The 21,140-nt window shown below is 37.3% G+C and overlaps 2 protein-coding genes across 4 annotated transcripts; one reads left to right on the top strand and one right to left on the bottom strand.

The window, feature by feature from the left end:
• Positions 1-916: 916 nt before the first annotated feature.
• Positions 917-10,476, bottom strand: LOC113049036 (TNF receptor-associated factor 2-like). Its single transcript, XM_026211050.1, has 11 exons — positions 10,278-10,476; positions 9,775-10,025; positions 9,370-9,448; positions 6,852-6,950; positions 6,423-6,584; positions 6,209-6,283; positions 6,037-6,111; positions 5,442-5,942; positions 5,183-5,360; positions 4,879-5,027; positions 917-3,967 (listed from the first exon to the last, which is right to left on the bottom strand). Exons 2-11 carry the CDS (start codon positions 9,960-9,962, stop codon positions 3,749-3,751), a joined length of 1,725 nt encoding a protein of 574 aa, XP_026066835.1. The 5' UTR covers positions 9,963-10,025; positions 10,278-10,476; the 3' UTR covers positions 917-3,748.
• On the top strand, positions 9,788-19,708 carry LOC113049035 (TRAF-type zinc finger domain-containing protein 1-like). 3 transcript variants are annotated; one of them, XM_026211049.1, is made up of 11 exons: positions 9,788-9,913; positions 11,783-11,820; positions 12,380-12,515; positions 13,031-13,084; positions 13,160-13,565; positions 15,210-15,574; positions 16,024-16,272; positions 17,149-17,278; positions 17,381-17,585; positions 18,846-18,906; positions 19,013-19,708. In XM_026211049.1, the coding sequence occupies exons 2-11, from the start codon at positions 11,786-11,788 to the stop codon at positions 19,049-19,051; spliced, it is 1,680 nt and encodes a 559-aa protein (XP_026066834.1). In that variant the 5' UTR covers positions 9,788-9,913; positions 11,783-11,785; the 3' UTR covers positions 19,052-19,708. The 3 variants fall into 3 exon arrangements, with proteins under 3 accessions (XP_026066834.1, XP_026066832.1, XP_026066833.1); XM_026211047.1 differs by lacking the exon at positions 9,788-9,913 and adding an exon at positions 10,974-11,083; XM_026211048.1 differs by lacking the exon at positions 9,788-9,913 and adding an exon at positions 10,991-11,451.
• Positions 19,709-21,140: the final 1,432 nt, after the last annotated feature.

Below are 21,140 nucleotides of genomic sequence, written 5' to 3'. Positions count from 1 at the left end.
AATAAATTCCTGGTAAGCATCAAAATTAGAAAGTTTCCAAAAATCCCAAGATGAAGTTCCCATGTAAGATATTTTCTGCCATTCTGCAACTCTACTTAAGAGTTTAACAAGGCTTCGTTCATGGACATATTTTCTACAGGACAGCCCTTTTAAGGCAATCTTCCATCTTGTACTTTCATTCAAATTGTTTCATAAACCAAAAGACTGAATCTGTACAATGACAGACTCAAGGAATGGGGAAAATCTAATTTATAAACCCTACACTTGCTCCACTGTAAGCTATTAGGATTCATCATGACTGGCGTTCTTGAAATCTTTATTAAGTATAGACCTACATGTCTGGAAATTTACACAAAAATCTACTATATTTTCCTACTACTGAACTTCAAAATATTTTTTCCAGAGATTATATCACCTTGAAGAATTGTGGCTGAATACTTTTAACCAGATAAAACATACCACATTCAGCTGTGCCTCATCTAAACATCAAGTAATGCAGGATTTGTGAGATTGGCCAGAAGTGCCTTTGCTCAGACATCACCCTCTTCACCTCATACTGTAGCTCTCAGTCCAACAGGGAAGCCCTGAACTCAAGAGCACTTTACTGGACTCTGTGAAAGCAATCAGTCCGAGAAGCCCTTTTATTACACCCCCATAACAGCTCATAGGATACTTCCTGGAATACAGAGTGAGAAATGCATTTACGCAAGAAGAGAAAACGTTTGGACACATACTGTACCTTTGATTTGTTCATTATTATATGTACACAATAAATCACAGTTAACAGGAAATAAATCTCAGCTAAGCTCAACTCTTCCTAAAATAACCCCTCACAGTGCAAAATGATCAATGGTGCATGAGCACCCCCATGAGGTCAAGTGTGATCCAACAGACCATACCACGATACAAGACTGGAGAAAGGAGAACAGAAAAGACTTTATTTTAAATCATAACACAGAATGAATCACACAGAGGTTCCTTCCTTGGCACATTGACTACAACAATTAGCGGAAGAAACCCACAGTGCCTTCACAGTAACATCTCTAGCTCTGTAAAACAGAATTGGGAAGATCAGTGGCACTGAGACACCATGAGAAAGGCATACAAAGTTACGTAGAAAGTCGGATTATTAAAGTAACCTCTATGAAATGCAACCTCGGAAATAAAAAGTATACAAATCTGAAGTCAGCTGAAGAAGAAAACAAAATCAGTCCTGGATTCCATAAATCATTATTGAGTTTTAATCTCAACTGTATGCAAAAACGTAAAAAATAGCATATTTCTAGTGTTAGTGTATGCTTATCCAAAAATAAAATGCAAGTCAGAGTCAGTTAACATATTATTCCTTACAGATAAAGGGGGCTCTCACCCACATAAAGTCAAGCATTTCACCTCTTCAGCATATGAACATGAGCCCGGATTGAGTGAATGCAAACAGTAGATTTCACACTCAAGAACAGGAAGGACACTTGTATAACTGCACCAGCTAAAATGTGCACTACTACTAGTAAATCATCTACTAACATCTACTCAAAATAATAGGCAAATAAAAAGTTGTTTTCCAAAACTCTCAAAGAATCTCCTTAATATGATTTACAATACAACACCCTGGCCACATGCAGTGTTAGCTAAAGCTATATAGAGAGAACAATTGTATAGAAGCAGTTATGCTACAGAGGCACGTCACATCTGTAGAACTATTCACAACGAGTACTTGGAAATCTCATCGGGGCAAAAAGCAAGCGAGGAAATCTACGGCGGTGAGAGTTATTCATGTAGACAGTATCTCGAGAGAAAGAGGAAAATCCGGAAGATCTTTCAGAATCTCATTCCCTCAGAGGATGCTGCCAAAGTGAAGGAGAACTTACCAAAGCCCAAAAAGAGCCCGAACAGATTTTGAAACCATCCCAACAGGAAATAGTACATGTATTATCGATATAAATCTATGATATATATATATTTATGATTCATATTTGTTATATCCACAGCTACATCAGTCGTAAAACCGTGTACACTGTATAGTTTATCTATTTATACTTAAACAATATACCACACTCACATTTATATACTGCATCTCAATCAACAGATAAAAAAGATAAAGCAATACAAATAAAATGGTGGTCTACAAAGTAAACCAATAGTTTACAATATGGTTTTTCTTCTTCTTCTCTATCAAAACATCTCATGCACAGAGAGATTTCGATATCTGTGGGAACTGGTTTGAAAATAGGCTGGGTCCAGGTGCTTTGTTAGCATGAAGGCATCTTAAAAAAGCATCTCAGACTCGGTTTCAGAAAATAACCAGACCAAAAAGCTCACATGGAAGACGTACTGTATACTAAAAGCCCTTATGTAGGAGTTATGCATTGTATATGTATATTAATGCCTTCTCTGGTTGCAAACGAACCAAAAGAAATCCCAAGGACTAAATGCATTGAACTGACTGTCTATTAAGGACTGAGGCTACTTCAAAATGGCATAACAAATCACATTCCTCATTTTCTAGCACATTTACAGAATGCAAACCCCACAGCCTTTCTGCGAAAAAGACGACAGGAATCACCACCTACGAGTTCTCAAACATCTGCTTGGTTTATACTGATCGACACGGTCCAAAGCAAGTCATATAGTTTTAACGGCATCCATAATGTTTGCTCAAAGCAGCACAATATCAATGGAACACCCAAAAACACAGGAAAACATCAAAATGCTAACAAACATCAGCCTTTCCACGTCACAATAAAGCACACGAGAGTATCTGTCCTACTTACACTACCTTTAGGCCAAAGACTGCATCTTTTATTCACGTTTAACCACGTCGGCTGATGAGGCATTTGGGGTCCAAAGAAAAACTAGATGGTTTTGACACCAGCATGATTTCGTTGTTTTCTTCGACAGCGATTTTACAATGAAACTGCCTTCGCTTCTCAGGCTTAGGGTGTAAAACCTGGTCTGCTGCTAACTTGAATGTATCTTCCACAGATCCAACATGCAAACTAATACATCAAAGAACACCGAAAATGGAAACGAAGGCCTAAAAACATATCACACCTTCACACACAGACTCCTCAACTCACAAGCAGGTTATCGAAACCCAAATTCTGCACTTTAAATTCAAGCAATGTCCACCACTACAGAGCCAATGAAAACGAGAAACAGTCGAGGCACACAATGCTCAAAGGGAATGTCAGAAGTCTGTCGATGCGTCTGAAGCAAGTTAACTACGCAGTCGCAAAATGAACGCATCGACATCATTCGTTAGTGTGACTCTGTGTCCGTCTACACACGAAACATTCACTTACGAGTAGCTCAAACACTAAGGAAAGCATAAAAGTACCCAAATAATGAGTGCGACACAAGCCAAGCGCTTGGAAAATTAAATGACGTGTGTCTTGTGGAGAAAGTCTTCTCAATCTCTATAAAAGGCAAGGTGCCACATTTATGGCACAGGCAAGTAGTTACGTTACAATCACAGCTGACAGCTATCCCACTACAAGAGAGTGAGAGGTTCCCAAAGGGCAACTATATTACAGTAAAACTGCAGAAACTCTGGGAACTATTTTGGTACATAATGCAGAGTGGTGTCGCGCCCAATGCAGTATTGCACTGGGTACCGTAGTCCCTTTGGGCTCACGAGAGCACGGCAAAGAGCTCGGACCGAGGGAACAGGCCTCAGGAAAAAAAGTACTGCACGGGAACCACTACAGGCTGGAGAGAGGAGCATGGCGGAGCAGTGGCATCTGACACCTTAAAGGCCTGTGAGGTCAACAATGGCCTTGATGAAGATTGTGTCATCTCGGATGTAGGAGTTCTTTGAGTCTAGTTTGGAAAGAGGGCAGAAGAGAGGGCAGCCGCTGGCAATGTTCATGTCACTCACAGGCCTCTGGAAGGAGGAAGAGGAAATGTCTGGCCGGAAGGCATCAATGATGTGCTCCCTGTTGTTCTGATCCAGCAACATGAGGGTGACCTGAGGACCAAGGTGTTGGATAAATATATTTAAATGACAAGAAAGGTGTGAGCTGAGACAGGTATGAATGGATGCAAAGCTGAAGCCAGTCATTTGGTGGAAGGAACAAGGTCCCCATAAAAAGCACAGAGTGAGAACATAAAGGGATGGAAAATGGCCATGGTCACACATCATGTGTGTGTTAATGACATACTTTAGGAGTGTCCACAACAAAGATGTTACATGTTGGTTGCACATAACTGACCAAAATGTTTCTTGAAAATGGTATAAAACAAATTAAATGACAAAAAATGCAATGTTGTGGTAACCAAGTGAAAAGCAAAACATATCACTATCAAAATTTTGGGGTTAGTTTTCTTTAAAAAAATTAATGATATGGCGTAAGGACAATGAAATTAAAGACATGTAACAAAATATTTTTATTTTATATAAAAGCTGTTTTTTCACTTTCTATTTAAAAATCATAAAAAGTATGATGCATTTTTTTTAACACCAAATCACCATACAATAATTATTTCTGATAAATCATGTGACACTGAAGACTAGAGTATATATTTTACTGAATATTTAATCAAATAAATGCAGCTTTGATGAGCATTAGAGTTTTAAAAAATAAATAAAATTTTACCAACCCCAAAATTTGGAACAATTATATGTTTTTCTTACATCTTAAATACATGATGTGAGTGCATTCAAGGTTTAGTTTTTAATAATAATAAAAAATGTATTCATTACTATAAGTAATTTAGTAATGAGTCACACCCCAAATTGCATTTACGGTATGCAGTTTTGAATAAAATAATAGGACAAAAAATAGCCAGCACGTCACCGACTTCAATCTGAAAAGTCTGTCAGGATTTCAGGAATAAACAATGGTCAGACACAAAATGTTAAAAGTTGATCACACTGACCTTCTGATTGAAAGGCCACTTAAGCAAGGCATCACTGTGTCCCCTCATCACCACGAAGAATAGAGACAAGTGAGTACCACGTCCTGTCCCATCTCCATTCAGATAGATGCGCAAACACATCTTATAGCCATATTTGCTTGTGTAAAATGCTGTAACAAACAACAGGGCACCTTGGAGTGAGACGACATACCACAAAATATATCCCATCTAAGCTAAACAACAAACACATGAAATCTCTCACACGTTTCTGAATAATTAATATGAAACTGTAAAGGTAAAAGTAAAACGTGCAAAATTAAAATACCAGGCGAGAACATTGCAGGTGCCCGTCCGGCTACAGCGTCTTGTCTCTTTTTCAAGAAGTCAGAGATCTTCCACACAAATACACCATCATAAGTGGCAGCGGACATCTCCCTCATCTTTGCCTCCATCTCCACGATGGAGAGATCCCTAAGGCCTACTGTCCTCTCCAACTGCCGTACCTGCATAAAAATCTAGTATTGACTGAAACTATATCTCAGGCTAAAAATAAAAAACATATGCTTTTACATCAGACAATATACCTTGTTGTTGAGAATCTCAATCTTGTCCTGGTCAAGCCGGTGCTGACGGTTATAGGCCTCCATGGTGGTGGCGGAGCGCTCCATCTCACGGTTGAGCACGCAGACGATGTTCTCAAAGGTGCTTACCTTCAGCTCCAGCTCCTGACAGCGACGGCTGAGCTCCGCTACTTTGGTTTTCTCACTATGTAGCTGCAGCTCCAAGGCTGCCCCAACGGCTGTAGGGAGTGGGGTGAAAGACGTACCTAGCGTCGGAGCTGGAGGTGGCGGCAGCAGCGCACAAGCCCCCTGCACGGGAGCCCCAGCTCCACTCAGCTGGCCCATCTTCAGCTCCAGCTCCCGCAGAGACTGGTGCAGCTCGTGGATCTTATGGCTGGCCAGTTCCAGGCTCTGAGGCTGCAGACACTCCAAGTTCACCTTGATGCCCATGATGAAGTGCAATAGGAGGTTTAAGTGCTCGTAGGAACAGGCTTGCTCATGGTCATGGATCTTCTCCTTTTCCACCTACAAGAAATCAGAGAGCCTGATGCTAAAAAACATTTGTGGAACCAAAATTAATATGAAGTCTAATGGATATAGAAAAAGGCAGATTACCAACCATCATATCACAGCCTACAACGTGAAATCTGCAAGGTGTTCTGAATTTGGTGCACAGTTTAATGTGGTCCATGTACTGCAGAAGGACAAGACAGATACCCAAATGAAAGTAATTATGAAAAAGTTATAAATATAAAAACAAAATAAAAAAAGCCTAAATGCTATTTACTTACTTTCTCTCTGGGAATTTTTTTCTTGGCACAACCTTCACAAATCATTGGGTATTTAGGACATATCTCATCATGGGCCTAAAAAAAAAACATGTTCTTTAGCATCACAAGTATCACAAAAATCCAAAACTAAAAGGTGAAGCCATGAATGAATAAAGGATTGATTAATAATCCTCACATTATATTTAAGGAAAAAAAATAAAAAAAAGAGTCTTACCTTAATGTTTTTAAAATGAAATGGCTCCTTGCAGTATTTACAATTAAGAGTCCTTTCTGGGCACTCTCTCTCATTGTGACGTTCCAGTTCGTTGGCTCTCAGGAGCTCTTTGCATGATGGGCAGGCAAGGATCCTGAAGTCACACTTTCCCTCATGGTTTGCCTTTGAGAGATCAAGAACCATTCAGATGGTGCATGTCATTTTAAAACTGTTAACTGCAAACAACACTGCCTAAAAAAAAAAAAAAAGATTATAAGATGGTTTGCTGGTCTTAGTTGATCTTCCAGTCTGGTCAAGCTGGTTTGTTAGTGGGTTTAGGGTGCTTTTCAGCTGGTCAGGTTAGGAGATCTGCTTGCCAACCACTTATGTATGAGCCTGGCAAATCATGTTTAATCAGTTTTTTGAAAGCATGGAAGGGACACAAAGTACCTCATATTCTTTGATGGTGCCTGTCCAGCTGCATTCCTCATTGATGCAAACAGCTTCAAGAGCTTCAACTTCTCTTTTTGCAGCATTATCGGGAAAAGCCTAAAAATAATTAAGTGAAAGTGAAATCTTCCAACTTTCATTTGTCCCATTACTGACAGTGAAAAACTGGTTAAAGGGTTAGTTCACCCAGATAGCAAATTTATGTAATTAATAATTTACCCTGATGTTGTTACAAAACCCGTAAGACCTCCGTTTATCTTCGGAACACAGTTTAAGATATTTTAGATTTCGTCCGAGATCTCTCAGTCCCAGAAAAGTAAGAAAAACATCTTCAAAGTAGTCCATGTGACATCCGAGGGTCAGTTAGAATTTTTTGAAGCATCGAAAATACATTTTGGTCCAAAAATAGCAAAAATTACGACTTTATTCAGCATTGTCTTCTCTAGTAGTAGTTCTTTCAGACAGTTCGATTCAATAAACCGGTTGAAGAAAACGGTTCACCAATTCTTTTGCGCTCGACGTAATGACATCACTGGCGATGATTGCCCTTGATTCAAGCCTTCGGTTTACCTGCGCTCATAACACTAGCACAGAATCAGTTCAGAATCAATCACCAAAAGAATCAGTTCAGTTCAGACGCTCTGTATGTCGGTCTGCTTCACACTGAATCACACATGTGCAGCATCATCAGCTCCTCGGTTCACGAATCGGATGCGTCTGACTGAAATGGTTCTTCACTCGTGAATGAGTCAATGTTTTGTTCGTTATCTGGCTCGGCTCTGTGTTCATCTTCAGTTCTCTCTTCACAGCAGTTCAGTCAGAGTAAATGAATTACTCCGGGATATTGGTTTGTTTGAACTCAGAGGGAGTGTCAGCCACATTAAAATAGTTAACAGCTTAAGTCATTTGTGGATTAATGCGTATTAGAGATGTGAACCATTTAAAACCATTCAGTTCACCAAATCGAACTGAATCATTCGTTCGCGAACCGGATATCCAGACTGCTTTGTTTTGAACTCTCAACAACAGACACGGAAGAGAAGACAATGCTAAATAAAGTCGTAGTTTTTTTTTTTGCTATTTTTGGACCAAAATGTATTTTCGATGCTTCAAAAAAATTCTAACTGACCCTCTGATGTCACATGGACTACTTTGATGATGTTTTTCTTACCTCTCTGGACATGGACAGTATACCGTACACACAGCTTCAATGGAGGGACTGAGAGCTCTCGGACTAAATCTAAAATATCTTAAACTGTGTTCCAAGGATAAACGGAGGTCTCACTGGTTTGAAACAACATCAGGGTAAGTTATTAATTACATAAATTTGCTATCTGGGTGAACTAACCCTTTAAGGCCTGTTCACACCAAGAACTATGACTACAAATACAATTAGCGTTCACACCAATGGAAGATGATATTCTGTTTATTTTAAGCACACATAAAAAAAAGGGTTACATTAATACTGTTCCTCTGTTGTGTGGATTGTTCTATTTTTATTGACTTACTATGTGTATTAATTCAAGGTTTACGGTTATTGTTATCATTTTACTTATCATCCTTTTCGATCTATAAAGCTGACTGCCAAAAAACTGGCTGCCTAAAATGCCTTATAAAACCACAAAAAAATACCACACTTCCGAAAAACTTCAGAGGAAGTCACAGCTTCTGCCACAGTTGCTCCAGTTACTGTACAAACTCTACATCAGTTAATGTTAGAATAGAACAATTGTATTATAGTAAAACTGTATGTGTTACCACATTTTAAAGGAACTTTGTATTAGCCACAAAATTACAAAAATGTCCAAAATATTTATATATATATATATATATATATATATATATATATATATATATATATATATATATATATATATATATATATATATATATAATCTGGTGGTTTTACCATTTGTGACCCTGGACCACAAAACCAGTCTTAAGTTGCAGGGGTATATTTTTAGCAATAGCCAAAAAAAAAAAAAAAAAAAAAAAAAAATTGTATGGATCAAAATGACTGATTTTTCTTTTATGCCAAAAATCATTATGATATTAAGTAAATATCATGTTCCATGAAGATTTTTTGTAAATTTCCTACTGTAAATATATCAAAACTTTTTTTGATTATTAATATGCATTGCTAAGAATTCATTTGGACAAAGGCAATTTTCTCAGTATTTTGATTTTTTTTTTTTTTTTTTGCACCCTCAGATTCCAGATTTTCTCTGCCAAATATTATCTGATTCTAATAAACCATACATCAATAGAAAGCTTATTAATTCACCTTTCAGATTATGTATAAATCAAAATTTCGAAAAAAATGACACTGGTTTCATGGTCCAGGGTCACATTTTAGTAGATGTGGCACTTAAGTGGAAACTAAAGTGATTATACTGTGTGAATTCTCACTTTATTTTTATTTACTTATTTATTTTTGGAAGGGTAGTCAGCACTGAAAATATTTCAAGGCGATTTTCCTACCATTTCAATTGTACTGTATAATAAAACGAACACTTACACAGCCCGGTTTCAAAATTGATGTTGGTTCTTCAAATATGTCCTCCTTTATACAGGCACTGCATTTCTGTGGTCCAGAGCTACGATGCAAAAAAAATAAAGATTTCACACACACAAGCACTTAAAATAATAATAAATACAAAGGCGCACCACGTATAGTAGTAATAGTTGATTTTGACAACAGCTACAACAGTCTGGCTATTGTAGTTTCCAGCACGCCCAGCTAAACAAGAAGCCGAACACAACCTGACAGCCTGCATTTATTTATGTTCCCCAATCTGAAGCAACGTTTACTGCTTGTATACCCATAAAATATACCATAAAAATGGCACGGGAGGCCTGACAGGTCGTGTTCATCTTCTGTAGCGTCGTGTCAGGTGGGCCATCTGGACTGAATGCCGCTTACCTCACTGCTTTATTAAAACAATAAGAACAGAAACGATGTCCGCACTGCGCCTGAAACGGTCTCCTAAGGATTTTCAGACAGATATTGCACAGATGCTTATCCTCCAGCTTGTTGGCGAGAATTTTCTTGGGGAAGCCAGGTTTGTTGCCTTCTAATGAAGATGGTGGTGAGGGTTCCTGTGCAGCCATTATTCCCGAGCGTGCATGTGACCAGGCTCCGGAGAAGAGACACGGATCTTTCTACACATTTCACTGAAAGGGGTTGTAAAGGGGTTGTAAACAGACGATTTTGCGTTGTGTCACATAAAATGATTAACTTAAAATGCAAACGTCAGTTAAATACACGCACGGTTTAATGTTATACAGGCATGACAGCTATGACAAAATAGCATCGTCAAAATAAAGTGTTATAGTAGCATGGTGCGTTAGCATTTATTGTTGTTGGGATCTGAATATTTTCATAACATTCAGCATTTTTACGTTTTAAAATCACATATGTCCTACCATATTATGGTCCAACGAACATTATAAAACCCCCTGCAGTGCTGTGAAACATTGTATCAATTACATTTATCGTTTTTGCCGTGTACAGTCATAATTTATTATTACTATTATTATTTATAGTGTTCCTTAAAAAGGTGAGTAAGGGTAGGCGTCGTGTTCTCTCCAGCTGCTCATAGATGGTAGTGTCCACTAGGGGGCGAGTGTTTTCAAAAGATGTGAAGCTAGAACTTATTAAAACGTATTAAAATGACAAAACAAAGGTCTTCTTTTTTATTGAATGTCATAAATTTTATACATTTATGCATAATAAGATGCATATTTATGATTAATTAATAAATGAATGAATATTATTATTACTACTACTATTACTGTTCGTGTTTTTTATAATATAAAAATTAAACTAACGTTAGTTAGTGTTTAGCATGACTGCCTAAAATCTGTCAAAAAATAATCTTTAACCTACACGATGTATTCTTTCTGATTTAATAAAACAACTCAAAGACTATAATACGCAGTTTTTTCTTCTGCTTTAATTAAAAAAATAAATAAATAATAAGTACAAATAAAATCCACAAAACAGACGTCTAGCGTAAACACGTCGTATGTTGCAGTAGAGCTCCTTTCAACCATTATTGAATAATTGTAATAAGTATTTTTGCCGATTATCTTCGTCTTTTATTTTGAACTTCACCGTCACTATCTGTCAGTGTTGCTGTTTTCACGGAGACCGCCTCTTGTTGATGCTGTTCTGTCACGAAACGAAAGCTGAACTGATAATTGCGATAGTTGGCACAGATCTACCTCAGGCCAGTAGTAGTTTATTACTTGTTTCTGTGTAGATTTACAGTGTCTAATGATTCGAATCGCATGACCAATACTGTAGGGAGCATTATACTGCAGCTGACCAGCAATGGACACTCTTCGAGATGGCAGCCCAATCATCTAGATTCAACTAACGTTAATCAGACTTCAAAGCAGCTATTTAAAATACCTGTGTGCCTATTCTGATGTGACAAAACAATGTTAACTGTCTCTGTGTCATTGAATAATTCATGTAATGTCTACTTGTTCTCGGACTGAGAACAAGAAAAAAAAAGGTACTAGCGAGTAGTTTTACTTCTCTAGCCAAAACAGCAGCTTCAGGTGGTCGCTAACAAGCTTCAGCAATAATAAGGTAACTTAAGTGTGTAATGTAAGCATGTCCATTCTAGCAAATATATATATATATATATATATATATATATATATATATATATATATATATATATATATATATATATATATTTATTTATTTATTTTATTTATTTTTAATGAAAAAATGAAAAAAATAAGTCATATAATAATAAAGATTGTTAGGAAGTCTGTGGAGAACGAAGTACGATCTTCGTTTCACTACGGTGTATTTTTCCCCTTTTACCATCTATATTTTATTAAGGACATCTTATCCAGAAAACCGTTTCATGGAGTCGGGTATGTGTTTAATGAGTTTTATCTTTTTAACACAGACTATGGCCGATGAAAATACCCAGTTTTGCAGTAATTGGTAAGTAAAATAAATATAAATGAATAAAAATCATGCCGTCATTCACTTACCCACATTCTTTTCCCAGTACGGAACAAAAGGGGATGTTAGTCAGAACAATCACTTTCATTTCACCCCCAGCACCCCCCCCCCCTCCATTGAAAGTAAATGGTGACTTAAACTGTCATTTTGCCAAACATGTTATCGTTGCACTGGAGAAAGAATGTCCAAACAGGTTTGGGAAATCTTGAGGGCCGGTATATAGTTTTGATTTTTGAGTGAACGATTCCTTTTGATAAGGGATGCTGTTTAGTAGTTTCGGTTTATTAGAGAACCCTTTGCCTTCACTTAGATGTGTTACAGTCCCTCCCATCTGTCCATCTGGCTGTACTCCCGGTCAGTGTCCTCCCTTCCCGACTATCATGATTTGGCTGATGAGCTTTTGTCCAAAGCAAACTTTTGACAGCGACACTTTCTCAGGAATAACCATCAGTTAATTGTCTTTAGTCAAGAGGACAATGGCAATTACTGAACTGATTATGTCTCAACCAACTGAGTATGATATGCTCTTTGTCTCTAGCAAGCATGACATTCCAGAAGCCAACTTTACAACACATGAGATCCACTGTCGGCGGAATATTGCTCTTTGCGAGGTGTGCCAGGAGCCTTTTCCTCATGCTGAGCTTGTCCAGCACAAAGAGATGGACCATGCAGAGGTAAGATCTGGACGTGATGTATGAGTAATTGACTGTATATTTAATAAAATCCCTATGGACCTAAATCAGAGTAATGTAGACATAAATAAAAAAAAGAAAACTTAAAAGTCGACAAATAATTCTATGGGTTCAGATAATCAGATTAAAACTTTAGATTTTTTTTCCCCAGTTCACTGTCCCTAATGTTGATCCAAACCAGTATGAATTTATTCTTAAGAACACACACACACTTAATACTCAGCTCTACTTTATTTCCTCATTCGAGAAGAATTTTAACTCGGATATATGTAGCATTAGAGAGGAAAAGACAATCACAATGTTAGCTCCGTGCTGACTTCAAGACAGTAGAATATATTGAACATCAGCACTGTTTTAAAAAGCAATCATTTAAACGTAGCATCAGTGTCATGTACTGTATATTGCAGAATGAAACAGAAACAGAGTTGTTGTTGTTGTTGTTGTTCTCTCCAGGCTGCTAAATGTAGGTTTTCTGAAATCTAAACCTATTTTTACAGGAACAGTGCAAATGTGGATTAAAGATAGAGAAGAGGTTCATGGAGGTCCACCAGGTACAATATAAACAGTTATGCATTTGCTGTATTCATTGAGGAGTTCTGTGTTTGATGTTTTCTTACACCTTTCAGAGGTCAGAGTGCAGTCATCGACTGGTCCCATGTCAGTTCTGTGATCTGGAGCTGGCCTCCTTTCAGTCTAAAGAGCACGAGGATTACTGTGGGACCCGCACCGAGCCCTGCCCCGTCTGCAAGTGTAACGTTATGCTGAGAGAACAACACATCCATCCAGCTCTGTGTGGAAGTCTGACTCCACCTCAGGAGAGGCACAGTAGTAGGGCAGGGGCTCAGTCCCCAGGAGCATGGTTTGAGGCGCATTCAATCCATAACCTAATATACAATAATAACAGCACAGGAGCAGCAGACCGCAGGGGTCCGCCACGACCCTTGGAGGACAGACTACACAACAGCACCAGAGGAACAGTGAGGGGAGGAACCAGGAGAAACACAGCAACAAGGAACAATGATTTTGCTTATTGTATGTATTTATCTGGCTGTTTTAGTCCTTATTCAGAAAAAAAATCATAATAAAATAGGGATGGATCATGAAATAGCCTTGACAGATATGTGCAAATATTAGATGTTTTATTTTTTATTTTACTTAATTGTGAATTTCCCATGCAAATGAGGCACAGACACACATCTGAAGTGGCAACTGCACAGACTGTTCAACGGTGCTTAAAAGTCACATAAATACATTTACACAATTAAATGTACATTACTAAAATTATTCTAGGGGCTGAGGTGGGCTAGAGCAACATTTAATCTGGTTTTTATGCTGCATTGCATCTTCACACAGAATATTGAACAGACACAAAGCAGATGTGTAAAGATGCCTTTAGATTACTTTTGTTGTCATCTAAAACACCATGTTAATCTTTAAAAACTACTAATAATTTAAAGGTGCTGTAGGGAACTTTTGTAAAAAAAAATATTTTTTACATATTTATTAAACCTGTCATTATGTCCTGACAGTAGAATATGAGACCGATAATCTGTGAAAAAAATCAAACTCCTCTGGCTCCTCCCAGTGGTCCTATTGCCATTTGCAGAAACTCCATCGCTCCCGGTAAAAAATAACCAATCAGAGCTGCGGTCCGTAACTTTGTTTGTGTTCAAAATGTAGAAAAATTTATATAATAAGCGAGTACACCATGAATCCATTTTCCAAACCGTGTTTTTGGCTTGTGCTGAATCACTAGCGTGCACCTATAATAAGTGTTTATATTCTGACTATTTTAGATTGCTTCGGGGGTACCGCGGCGGAGTAACCCAGTACCTTTGTAATTCTTCATAGACATAAACAGAGAGAAGTAGTTCTGGCTACAATGTTCTTCCGCAAGACGCAAGCAGTTCTGTTTATTAACCGCTAGAGCGTCAAAAGTTCCCTACCGCAGCTTTAATTTAATAACACTGTTAAATGTGATATTTAGCAAATCTCAAAATTAATTTTCATTTTAAGTAATCTAAGCCCCCCGGTTTTGCTGACAAGGCTTAAGGCTAGTCCCAGACTAAAAAGCAAGTCTGAGTTTGTTTCAATTTAAAGAAACGTCCACTGATTGATCTTAAAACATGTCAGTATCTTTGTGTTTTGTCTGGAGCTGCACACCAGTGATGTGTTTTTCTAAGGCACGGTTATAAAAATTACTTAAATGTCCTAATTGAACTATGACCTAATCCTGGCTTAATCTAAATCATTTCTGTGAAACCAGACCTAAAATAAAACAATATTAAAGCCTAAAATGATGCTTCTATGTCTAATTTTACTTGTAGCATTTAAAATAATTTTTAATGATGGTTTAAATTTTTTGTGTTTATTTTTTTTTTAATTTAGACAAAATATGTTTTTCCACTTATTTTGGATAAAACCATCTTGGAATTGCATAAATGTGAAATGTAATGTAATAAAAATTGTGTAGAATTTAAATATTGGCCATAACATTTAATTAATCTGCTTATTGTATGAGTTGGAGTTCATTTCAATATCATTTCATCCCAACAATGGGGTTTGAATGGTTTTTAAACATTAAACAAATTGTTGAATACGATGGGAGCTTTCGTTGGGTGTTAACAGGATGCTGGAGGAAAAAAAACTAACCTTCCATTCTGCTCATTTCCTCAGTGCTGGATCAGGAAACGGAGCTGGGTAACAACAACAACAACAGCCTGCTGTGGTCTCTGGGACAGATGCCAGACTATGAGTCCTCCAGTCTGGACTACATGCTGGCCCTCAGCCTGCAGAGTGAAGGAGACTTGGAGGACCCCCGTCAGGAGGGCGTGTGGACTGATGTGTGGGACCTTCGCCTGGGAAGGACACCAGCCCCGAGCAATCTCCCATCCCAGCTCTCCTCCAGCACTAACAACAACTGCACTGCGGCCTCCCCTAAAGCCAACCCGACAGTGGGCCACAGCCCCTCCTCGAACATCATGCTGCCTTGTGAGTTCTGTGAAGAGCTCTTTCCAGAGGAAGACCTTATCTTACACCAGGTAAGTGATGAGGCAGCCCATCACGTTACACTCCCTCTTGGCTTGATATGTAAGCCAGGCCTCTTGTGTCTTGATAGAGCTGGCAAGTGTGAAGTTGCATCAGCCACAGTGGTACTTAAAGCCTCTAGAGTCGCCTCTTTTGAGCACCATTACATGTCTACGTTAACGGAGTACAACATAAGCCATGTTTTTCACAGCAAGCGATTGTAATGTCACCACGGATGTCGAATCTCCCACTTCATTTCTTCTTGTCAGGTCTCTGTTGTTTCACAATGTGGTGTTTAGTTTCCATGGGAACCTCTTCGAATTTCAGCCCCGAACCCTGATCAGATTCTTCTCCTCTTTCTGAGACCATAGAGGAGGGGTTTGCTATTCGAGTTGATTGTTTTGGATTTTTTTTTGCCTTTAGTGGCTAGGATGAAGTAAATATTCGTTTTTTTGTCTTCCAGACTGGCTGCAGCCCGACCTCTGCTATTGCTTCCTTCAGTAAACAAGCTCCTTCTCTCCAATATGAAGAAATCTTCAGTCAAGGGGCTAGTCATGTCATTACTCCCCGCACACCCAGTCCACCTACCCTGCCCCTCTCTGTTTCGCCGCTCTCCTACAGTTCCTCCTCCAGCCCTGTTGAGGGCGATGTGCTCATTCCTTGTGAGTTTTGTGGTGTTGCCTTGGAAGAGGACGTACTCTTTCACCATCAGGTATAACCCCCTGTGATTTTTTTGCAGTACTTAGCAGGTCTTACAAAAAAAAAGTTTTACATACAGTTTAGGATTTTATTTTTAAAGAATCTACTATTTTGTGTTTAATATTTTGCCAAAATCGTAATATTATTGAGAACAAATGCAATTCAGAATTTAAACATTCTAAATGTGAATGGCAACCCGAAATTTTTGTAAAAATGTTTATAAATAAAATGCTACATTATCTCCACAAAATAGGCACTCGTTACAATTCATATTAAATCTGTCTCAAAACATTCGGAGCAAACATATTTACATGGTTTTGTAAAGAGAGAAGCTTTGTTATGATGGATATCTACAAAAGAATAATATTTCATATTATTTCATATGATTTTTACTGATTTTACTGTCATAGCTTAATATGGTATTAAAGGTATAGTTCATCCAAAAAAAGAAATTTCTCTCATTAATTACTCACCCTGATGTCGTTCCAAACCTGCAAGACCTTTGCTCATCTTCAGAACACAAATTAAGATACTTTTTGTGTGCAAAGAATAAAAAGATAACGACTGTATTCAACAATATCTTCTCTTCAGAGTTAGACTTTGATGCACGTTCACAAGAGTTTTCATTTTTGGCTGAACTATCCCTTTAAGAAAACCTTCTAGATTTAAGTAATTTATACAAATTATTTATAGAAAAGTTTTATTTTTAAAATGTGTAAATTTGGCTTGTAAGTTTCCATTGTTGTTTAAATCTAATTCGTTTTTTTCTTTTCTTTTTTATCATTCATGATACATAAATTTGTTTCTGTTAGAATTTGCAAGCATTAAGTAGAGCAGAAATGGAGCATGCCTCTTAGTTGACACTCTTCAATGTCATTATACTTTACAGGACAAGTGTGACCTCCGCCCCCAGACAGCTTATTCAATCGGTGGATTGTCTCCACGGAAACCACCCCACACCGCCAAAGAGGCCCACGAGAGGATATCTCCTGAGAGGCAGAGAAGGGTGAGACATCAAGGTGAGCCACCAAAATAGATGGAAACAATCTCATTGTACAGTCCACTTATTAATTGTACTTCAATTGTACAAAATCAGTATGTACCTCTGTATCTTTCTGCAGCTGACCCAGATCAGGAGCTGCTGCGGGAGACGGCTCAGGGGTGGCAGAAAGGCACCTCAGGTTTGGACCTGTGGCTGCCCTCAGCCTACACTAAGAACACGAATGCTGAGCAGCAGGTGAAGAGCAGGAACCAAAGGCACAGAGCAGGAGAAGCGAACACATGCCTCAATGACACCCTCAAGCCTCGTTCTACAACCACTTCGGGGTATGCTTAAATCATTTTGGTAACACTTTCTGTGAAGCCTATGATAATAATACATAGTAAGAGTATACTTAAGGCACTATAATGAATACTTAATCTATTAAAAACCTTGCAATATGTTATATTATCTTATGACTATTAATAAGAACTGTTTTAATGCAAGATATGTATCGGTCGATGATTAATGCGCATCTCGTCAGTAAAGCCATTATCTAATCAGCTGTAAATTCCATCATGTGCGTGATTTCAGATAGAGCAGCTGGTACTACACGAAGCCGTTGTTAACTGACAAGCTGCACAAAACCATGTTCATTATCAGCTTGGATTTGTGCAGCTTGTCTGTTAACAATGGCTGTGTGTAACTTACCGCTGATTAGATAACCAGCTTTACTAACTAGATGCGCATTAATCATCGGCCGATATATATCGTGCACCCCTAATTGTAATATTTACTTATTTGTGGTTATAGCTTTTAAGAGTATGATGATTTATAACACACAGTGAACATGTTGCATCCACTTAAGTTACAATGGATTATATTTACCATAGTTATAATGTACTATAAGTCTCATATCTTGCCATCTTTCTTATGCTACTTAAGGCAATCAAAAGACCACTTGTAAGGTTAGTAATAATAATAAAAATAATAATAATTGTCTCAAACAGCCAAAAGATCAAATATCAGATCAGATGAATGTGTAATTTGACACATTTGCTCTGAACTATTTTTTATTGTAATATATAGTATATTGTCAATAGACTGAGGGGACCATCAAAATAAAATGTAACCTAATATAAACATTGCATTTTTGTTTTCAGTTGAAATTATTAGCTCACATCCAAATTAATATTAGCCTCACAAGAAACTATAAACACCTAACCACTCACAAGATGTAGTAAGATACTGTGCAGATCTTAAATAAACAATGTCAAGAAGATATATGTAGCCCACTATAAATGTAAAAGTAGATTTGAGTGTGTTGTAAATAATCCTAATCTTAAAAGTTATAACCACAAAAGTGTAAGCTTTATAAAGCATTATAATTGTTATTATGATTATTTATAAGATGATATAACATGATGTCACATCACCCTTATAATGTATTATAAATATGGGCTTCATAGAAAGTGTTACCATAATTTTCAGAATTAATTACTATGTATACATAGGTATGATGAGGATGATGATGATGATCATGATGATGATGATGATGATGAAAATTCTGGTTACAAAGCTTAAATGTGTATATTTTTCCATGACAGACCTCCACACAGAGGAAGATTGGAAGGTCGAAGGAGTGATAACAACACAGAGACTCCAAAGGTATGTACGTGAATTGTTACAGGATCATAAGATTTGGAAGACCTGATATATTAGATGATTCTACAAATACTTTTTGACCTGTTCTACACTGCATTTTTATCCCCAGGTGCCTAAAAAACATAATGTTGAAAAAGAGGAGGAGTAGAAAAGGGGAAAGATTCTAATCAATCTTTGAGTCAAAGCAGTGACCTGTTATTACTGTCTATATGCTGTTATGTTTGTGTCTGTAAATCATTTACATGTCCAGCTGAATTTATCAATTATTTGTCTTGTAAATGTATTTCTTTAATTGCACTAGTGTTTTTTCTTTTTCATTTTCTATGGTGTTTGCATGTGATTTTAAATGTTAGCTTTGTCTTTGTGTCAGAGACATCAGAGACAGAAAAATGTATTATATTTTAATGCAAACTCTACACGTTATCGTATAAATATAGAAACTTAGATAAAACTTTACTGTATTGTTTTATACATTAGTTAATGCAGTGGTTAACATGAACAGCTGAACGATGCTGTATTTATTATTCATGGTTAATATTATTTTTTACATATACATTTTAACATTAATATTATTAGTTCATAATGCATTGTGAACTAATAATGCTCTAATGTTCAATATTATATTCATCAATTTTAATTAACAGATTAATTAATGCTGTATTAAAATATACTGAATGCATTCAATAAAGTGTAGTGTGTGAAGTGCTACAGAAATTACAAATTCTTATTTGATCCTGAGTGTGAAATAATTTTACAATGTACAGTTAAAAACATCAAAATGAAATAAATAAAAAATCAAACTGCATATCTGAGAACTTTTTATTGTTAGGCTGTCTGTATTGTGGCAAAATTTTAATAAAAATATTTTGCTGTGCTAAACGTTGAATGGCCATCAGGTTATTGTTGTTTTTTAAAGTTGTCTACAAAGTGTTAACTGGGCATTCCAACTATTAGAAGATCAATATGGACTCTTCTTTATCATTTTTTTTTTGGACATGCACTCTGTACCCTGCTTCTTGCACAAGAAAACTGTAAAGGGGTTATCAGAACAAATGACTCTGTTACATAAATATTCAGTTTGATACCAAATGATCATTTATCTTAAAACTTTGCCTCTCTGTTCACTATAAATTAGAAATGTTTGCATTTGCTTTAATAGTACTGCTATCATCTGGTCTACTGTATGTAGTCCATACTGTATCAACAATTATATATATTTATAATAATATTAACCATTATGTTCAAAATTATATTCCTTCTTAGACACAAATGTTTTATCTGTGAGGATTTCCAGTCAGGATTTAGACCTTATCATAGTACTGAGACTGCACTCATTAGAGTTACAAATGACTCTATAGTGTTATTGGATCTTGGTACTTCCTTTGACACTATTGACCACAACATTCTCTTGAACAGACTAGAAAACTTTTCTAGCATTAATGGAAGTGCATTACCATGGTTCAAGTCGTACTTATCCGACTGCCATCAATTATTTGCAGTGAATGAAAAGGTATCGATCACAAGTGCAGTATGGGGTACCTCAAGGCTTAGTACTAGGGTCGTTTTCACACAAGTGTTGTTTGATAATGCATTCAGCTGGTATTCAGTGATGCATCGAGTTGGATTGTTCTGTAAGCATTCTGTCATGCCTGAACAATGTATGTGCTTGTTTACTGGGTTCTAAAAAACAGAGAGGTTTAGTAAAAAGATAAAAAAAGATATGAAAAGATGATATTACTCGCTGTGTCGGTATGATCCTTGTTAAATGCAACATTTGGCAAAGAGGATGGCTGATATCACCAACACCTGTTCCTTTCTTTGCTCTACCTGGCGAGCCTCTGATTCCCTGGACTCACTGGCTACAGTCCTTTGAGACTTTCATCTTGGCAGTGGGGGTGACTGATGTGAGTGCAGCCCACAAAAAAGTGTTGTAACTCCATTGCTTGCGAGCCAGGGGGTCAACACATGCTGCTTTTGGACACTGGTGCCAGTGTGTCGACATGCAAGCAGTGTTTCTCCAGAATATGCAAACATACAGCATTTCTTTTTTTTTTTTTTTTTTTTTTTTTGAGCTCTGCCACTTTCGGCACCCTCTGCTTAACTCTGTGGTTATGGTGACTCAAAGATTGACTTAGTGGGTTCCCGGGATGTTGACCATTGGGTATGGCAACAAAATTGGGCCCAGCCTTCCATTTTGCCCATCGCGGGGCCAACCTGATTGGTCTGGATTTGTTCTC

This window comes from Carassius auratus, chromosome 30, assembly GCF_003368295.1.
Source record: "Carassius auratus strain Wakin chromosome 30, ASM336829v1, whole genome shotgun sequence".
Lineage (NCBI taxonomy): Eukaryota > Metazoa > Chordata > Actinopteri > Cypriniformes > Cyprinidae > Carassius > Carassius auratus.
This window is presented reverse-complemented; position numbering and strand designations above follow the sequence as displayed.